The sequence below is a fragment of the Rhincodon typus genome, chromosome 40 (genome assembly GCF_021869965.1).
Source record: "Rhincodon typus isolate 14 chromosome 40, sRhiTyp1.1, whole genome shotgun sequence".
In the NCBI taxonomy this organism is placed as follows: domain Eukaryota; kingdom Metazoa; phylum Chordata; class Chondrichthyes; order Orectolobiformes; family Rhincodontidae; genus Rhincodon; species Rhincodon typus.
Genome location: NC_063371.1, coordinates 4445074 through 4452130, shown reverse-complemented (window position 1 = coordinate 4452130; position 7057 = coordinate 4445074). Strand labels below are relative to the sequence as shown.

The 7057-nt window shown below is 54.3% G+C and overlaps 1 protein-coding gene across 7 annotated transcripts in view; it reads left to right on the top strand.

Moving 5' to 3' along the window:
- Positions 1–6577, top strand: part of LOC109924998 (beta-adducin-like) — a 67478-nt gene extending 60901 nt beyond the window's left edge. For all 7 annotated transcript variants that reach the window (XM_048618604.1, XM_048618603.1, XM_048618605.1 and 4 more), the window contains one exon: positions 4853–6577. In XM_048618604.1, the coding sequence (XP_048474561.1) occupies positions 4853–5157 (305 nt within the window). In that variant the 3' untranslated portion in view covers positions 5158–6577. The remainder of the gene's footprint in view (positions 1–4852) is intronic.
- The last annotated feature ends 480 nt before the right edge of the window (positions 6578–7057 follow it).

Genomic DNA, 7057 nt, shown 5'->3' with positions numbered 1-7057 from the left:
CCAGCAGCCCCTGTCAGTGACTCCCCGCCGAGACCAGCAGCCCCTGTTAACCATCCCTCTGAGACAGTTACTATTGTCTGTGTGCCCCTAAAACTGTCCTGATCCGTGTGTGCTCCCATGTCTCATTGTTATTCATTGTGTATTCCTGTCTGAAACACGAGTTGTCTCTTTGTCTGGTATTGTTGCTGACTGCAGTTGTTGTGCGACAGCCTGTGTGTGTTTGTCTCTCTCTCTCTCTGTGTTATCCCGCGCACTCTGTTTGATGTTGTTTCAATACTGTACCTCAGTTTGACCATCTGTGACTCACTGACTGTCCCTGCCACTAATTCCCTCAACCGCGGGACTCATCCCTGCAAACCGAGTCTTGTTCCGTATTTATATTGACAGGAGTGTTCCCGTCGGGATGAAGTAACAGGTTCCCTGCTCCCGTCCCTGACAGAGTTACAGTATGGCTGTTCCCCACAGGATCGATGAGTCTGCCAATGCGTTTGCGAGCTCTGTGCAGTCATGAGAAGAAATCTGACGTTTTGCTTATTTCCACATTAACCTTGTGTTGCAGCCCACCTCCTGGGCTCACCAACCGTGTGCTCTCCTGTTGGCTTCGCCATCCCGAGCGATGCCAACCCCAAGACGCCCCAGCCCGGGGCTCCGGTCACACGGAGGGGGTTAGTGGGGTGCTGGTGGGGAGGTACAGAGATGGTGCGGGAGGTGGAGTGGGTGTCACTCTGTGTAAGAGATGGGACAGCAAATTAACATTGCTCTGCCATGCGGAGGATTGAAGGGAATTTGCATTAAGAGACAGGGAGTAGGCCGTTCGGCCCTTCAATCTGGCTGCACTGTTCAATTTGGCCGATCCATAACCTCGATGCTGTATTCCCCCTTCCCCCCTACTTTCCTCCTCGATGCTGTTGAAACGGAAACATTTATCGATCGCTTTTTTGAACGTATCGAATCTCGGACCAGGAGTAGGCCACTCAGTCTGATCGTGGGCTGATCATCCAACTCAGTCCCCTCTTTCTCCCCAAGAACTATATCCAACTCCTTCCTGAAAATATTCAATGTTTGGGCCCCGACCGATTCTGTGACAGAGAATTCCACTCCCACCCCCACCCACTCTCTGGGTGAAGACATTTCTCCTCATCTCAGTCCTATCTGGTTCTGGGCTCCCCCTACCCGGGTCATTGGGAACATCCTGTATTGTCCCTGTTAGAATTCAATAAGTTTCCATAAGACCCCCAGCCCCCTCATTCTCCTCTACTCCAGTGAATATAATCTTAACTCGATCCAGTCTCTCTTCATCCGTCAGTCCATGCCATCCCAGGAATCAGTTTGGGAAACCCTTCGCTGCTTTCCCTCCATCGCCAGAAACCCTCTTCCCCCAAACCTCCCACACACAATACTCCAGGGTGCGGTCTCTCCCTGTCCAATTGCAGAGAGACATCCCTGCTCCTATACTCCAATCTTCTTGCCACGAAGGGGCCCAACATCCCATTGGCCTTCCTCACCCGCCCCGCTGCTCCTGCGAGGCTGGCTTTCAGTGACTGGTGTAGGAGGGTCTCCCAGGTCTCGTAGAATCTTCCCCCTCCCCCGTTTTCCCCAGTCGATTGCCCTTTGGGATAATAATCTGGCTTCTTGTCTCTGCTCCCAGAGTGGATAACCTCACACCCACCTCCATTAAACAGCTTCCAGTGTCTGCTGTAGGTTTGTTAACAGAGAAACTGCGTCCTCCCTTGTACTGTAGACCAGAAACACTCGCTCAAACAGATGTTGTTATACAGACGATGTCTCCCACACTAACCCTGCTTGGTTTGGCACACAATGCTACTCCATTTCTGTCTAATACAGGTCTAATACAGTGACTGTGCATTGCATGCTAACATGTCTCCATCTCGGCCCATTTCTCTCTTTCTCTTTTTTTGTCTCTGTGTCCCCCCTCCTGGGCCCCCATTCTGTCCGGCTCACACCAGAAGGAGTTCATGACATTGAGTACTTGTCTCTTTAGTAAGTATTATTGATCGACTAACACCCGTAACCCCTTCCCAACGCTCCCTACCGCCCCTGCCCCCAACCTCTCCTCCGACCATCCCCACTGAATAACCATTTTTTTTTGCAAATCCTCAGTCTGCTGCTGCCCTTCCAACCAGCACGGTGACAGAGTACCTCAATCCTCAGTGAAGTGTGAAGAAGACTAGCCGTTTCACGGTTAAATTGAGGGCCGTGTAAGCACTCCTCAGACTCCTTTCGCCTGTAATAACCGCCCCCCGTCCCCTCGTCACTCAGATTTGGAATTGCCCCTGTGACAGAACGGGGCACTGAGTGCGTTCCAATCTCGCCCACTCGCCCGGCCTGGTTATTGCCAGACGTCACCTGGTCGTGGATCACATTTGGGATTTCCATTCTGGGAAGAGGAAAGCGCCCACTGTTCACCCACTGAGACTAGAAACTGAGTTGCTATATAAAACACAGCAGCTACAACAGCAGGCCAGAGGCTGGGAATCCTGCAGCGAATAACTCCCCTTCAATGGTGTTACCATCACTGAACACCACCCCCCAAACCCCCACCGTCTATGAACATCTTGGAGGTTACCATCGCCCCCTTGACATTCAATGGTGTTCCCATCACTGAATCCCCCCACTATCAACATCCTGGGGTTACCATTGACCACAAACTGAACAGGACCAGCCCCACATAAACACAGCAGCTACAGGAGCAGGTCAGAGGCTGGGAATTCTGCAGCGAGTAACTCCCCTCCTGACACCCCCCCCACCCCCCGAAAAAGCCTGTCCCACCATCGACAAGGCACAAGTCAGGAATGTGATGGAATACCCCCCACTTGCCCCAGATGGGGGCAGCTCCAACAACACTCGAGAAGCTCAACACCATCCAGGGACAAAGCAGCCCCCCGCTCGATTGGCTCCACACCCACAAACATCCCACTCCCCCCACCACCGACGCTCAGTAACAGCAGTGTGTACCATCTACAAGATGCACTGCAGCATCTCACCGAGGCCCCTCAGACAGCACCTTCCAAACCCATGACCCACTTCCATCCAGAAGGACAAGGGGCAGCAGGTACATGGGAACACCACCTCCTGCAAGTTCACCCTCCGAGCCCCTCACTGTCCCCGACTTGGGAAATATATCAGCCGTTTCTTCAGTGTCACTGGGTCAGAATCCTGGAACTCCCTCCCTAAGGTCACTGTGTGGGGGTCCCTACACCACACGGGACTGCAGCGGCTCACCCCCAGCTTCTCAAGGCGGGCTGTTAGGGGATCGGCAGTAGCCAGTGATGGCCACATCCCGTGAATGAAGGAAAGAGAAAAATTAGAGATGGGTGATAAGCATTGGCACAGGCAGCGTTCCCCTTGTCCTGGGATTGAATAAATAAAAACCACGTGAGCACCCATCTCCCAATCCTTGAATTTATTTCCCGACACAAAAACATTTTTTTTTGTTTTTCCCTTCCCTCCCTGATTCCATTTCCAGTTTCAGTGGTGGCCAAGCTTGCAAACCAAAAAAACTGGGCCAAGTTTCCAGCCGAATGTCATGTGATTACCTCATTCTTAAACCTGACCAGCGAAAGGATCTCCCGCACCCCATCTTCCTGTCATTTGGTCTAAAAATTGGGTTCTCCGATGCCCCTTTGGGGAAGGGAATCTGCTGTCTTTCCCCAGTCTGGGCCTACACATAACTCCAAGCCCCGCAGCCACGCGCCCTCGACTCTTAACCACCTTCTGAAATGGCCCCTAAGCGAGCAACTCAACATTAACTAGGGGACAGACAACAAGGCAGCACATAGGGACAGATATCAGAAATGCGGTCACTGGTTTGGAGCCTTATCCCAGCTTTGATTCCCAATCCCTCATTCCCTGTCTAGCACTTTCCACCTCCATGCCTCTCAGCTGCCCCTTGAAATGCTCCCCGGTAAATCCTGCCTGGATCCTGATCTTGTGTGCTTCCTTCAGACTAACTTGCATATGTCTCTGTGTTTGCTTGTGCATACTCTTTTTTTCTCCCCCCTCCATCTTGGCTCCCTGTACCTGCCATTGAGCCATCCCTGCGTATAATATACCCATCCCTCCCCTGGGGCCCACCCACTGGGTTCCGGTGAAAGGCCTCGAGCATTCGTGCTCCCGCTTGGATGGGAATAAAATCTCACCTCCCCTCAGGAGACGGCCTTGCGTGACAGGATCGGCAGAATCTTCCCCTGCCCAACCAGTTCCCATCACGGGTGGGTATGCCCAGGTCGTTCAGTGCCGGTTAGCCCCAATAGGGTGGCTACATGTCAGGTGGCGTGGGACGCCAAGCGGGATGGGGAGGGCCTTCCCGAAAGGTCTGAGGGGCACGTTGCCCATCTGCCAAGTACGCAGGACAGGTGGTGCAAAGGGCTGATTACATTCCATTAATAAAATATCGCTGGTAGTAATCGGGAACTGAAAAGTAGCCCCCCCCACCCCGCCTCGTCGATTGTGGTAAAGATCCATCTGATTCCCTGCTATCTCTTCAGGGACGAAAAGCTGCCATCCTTACCCAGTCACGTGACTCCATCGCCATGGGCAACCACCCCGCTGAAATGCTGCCGAGCGGCACCCTCCAGGATCGGCCAAAAATGGCTTTAAGAAGAAAAACACCAAATTTTCCAATTGGTCATCTGAAAACCAATGGCCATTGAGTTTTGGGAGTTGGGTTGAATGTGTTAAAATGGTGATGGGTAGTTTTTCCCCGCGAACACTCCCCCCCCCCCCCCACCCAGCCCCCCACACAACCCCACAATCTCCATCTTGGATTGGCGAGTCGCAACCCTCATGTTCTCTGTTTTGTTTCTTTGCATTTCTTCCCCATTCCCTGAAGAAACCACACTGCCCTCCGACTCCAAAGGAGCGGGTGAGTCGGAGACACCCGGGGACGGGAAACCAGACGGCGGCTCTGTGGAAGAGCAGCTTAGCAAAGGGATCAGCACGATGATGGCCAACGCCAATGCGGAGAACGGCGTGGAGGAGGTGCCGCGGACGGGCAAAGACCACCCAGAAACGGGCACCGGGGCTCCCCTCTCTCCCGACGGCTCTCCCTCCAAGTCGCCCTCCAAGAAGAAGAAGAAATTCCGCACTCCCTCCTTCCTGAAGAAGAGCAAAAAGAAGGAAAAGACGGAGACCTGAGTTGTGTGCGTGGGCTGGGAGGAGTGGATGGAGGGAGGGAAGGCGTGGTGGGAGAAGGGTGGGGGGGAAGGCTCGAAAATAAATGTTCCAAAACGAGAAAAAGAAAACTGTTTCGAGGGGGCCCCCAGGACAAGCGGCCATTTTTGTCTCCCATCAATTGGCATTGCCAACGCTCACCTCCTCACCCCCTCCCCCCCGCCTTCACTCCCCAGAAGTGTCCCTCTTCCAAACAGGCCCATGCACGGAGGGCCCCAACTGATGCCTTAATCTCGGAATCTGAGCTCGAACAAGAGGGAGGTAGGGAAGGAGGACTCGCTCCCTGGAGATGGAGATGAGGGGACGCTGCTGGGAGGATGGGATGGGGAGAAGTGTGTGATTGATGGATGGAGTTTCGTCCATTCTTGACCGAAAATGTTGGGGGTGGGGGGGGTTGGGGTGAGGCTTTTTAAAGGGTGTGGCAGGCAGGAGGACAATGTTCCTCCCTCCCCTCCATCCAGGCTCATCGTCCAGGATCTAAGAGAACAAGCTCAAGGAGCTGAGTGGCCTGCCGTAACTGGAGAGGAGGTGGGTGGGGTTGGAGGACATGGCCAGCGTTCTCCATATCCGCCCCCTTTCTCTGCCCCCTCCCCTTCTCTGCCTCCCCTCTCTCTCCCCCATCCTCTCCTCTCCATCCCGTCTCGTCTCCCCGCTACCTCACCTCTCCCTCTCTGTCCTCTTCAAGTCCTCTTCTGACCACCTCTCTCCCACTCCTCTCTACTCCCCTCACTCCCTGGCGCCCCCTTCCCACACTTCCTCTTCCCCCCTTCCCCATCATTCTCTCCCTCTTCCTTTCCTCACCATCTCCTTCCCCTTCACCTCCTCCTCCTCTCCTCTCCCTCTGTCCCCTTCCTCACCCTCTCTCTCTCTCTCTCTCCATCTCACCCTCCGCTCAGTCCCATATCCACCACATGGGGAAACCCAGAACAGTGTGAACACACCATGACAGTGGGTGGAAGCGAGATGCTGGAGTGGGCCGGAGAAAAGGGGGAGTGAGTCCCCACCCCCACCCCCACCCACTGAGTGTAAAATGACCAGACCCTCCCCCTCAGAGCTGGCTGTTCGACCCCACTGAACCCAACCCACTCCTGGACGCCTGAGGTGACAGCCCCGTCTCGCCATGTTCCCTGAGCAAGGGCCCACCCACTGCTGTCGTGGGCAGTGCCAAGCCTGAGGACCCCCCCACCAACTGCCCAGAGGGTGGCTCCGAGTGGGTACTGGGAAGGTGATTGGGGGGGGTGGGCCAGTGAATGACGGGGAGAGTTCCACGTGCCCAGTGGGTAAAACACTCTGTCTCGATACCATCCCACCCACCACCCCCCGGGGCAGGCCCGAGTTCGGATTATCCCGTTCCTTATTCCAGAATAAACATGGAAAAACTCCACCACACTTGGCAGTCTTCTGCAGGGGGGGATGAGACAGAGCTGACCTCTCGAGTCAGTTCTTTCTAACGCTGAGGAGGAGCGAGCGGAACAAAGGGTGTGGAGACCCAGTACAAAAAAAAGGCTTTCCAAGGTGGTGGAAGAGAAGATCAGGAGCTGTGATGTGGGTGTGCATTAAGTGTGGAAGGAGGTCCTCTGCGCTAAGGCCAACGTAAACATGACACGGATGAGACCAGGCTGTTGAAGAACGGGCAGAATTACAAAGAAATGGAGGACAGACATAGCGCGGCCGATTTCTCGTGGCGGAATTCAGTGCTGAAGTGGAAAATGGGATGTTGCTCCTCATTTATGCCCAGGGCATGAGAGCGAGGGTGTTTATTGAAATGGCCGGAAACAGGGAGATAGGGTCCTTCCTACAGACAGAGCGGAGATGTTTCACAAGCACCGTCAGACATTCGGCCCACCATGTCTCCTCTGCCATT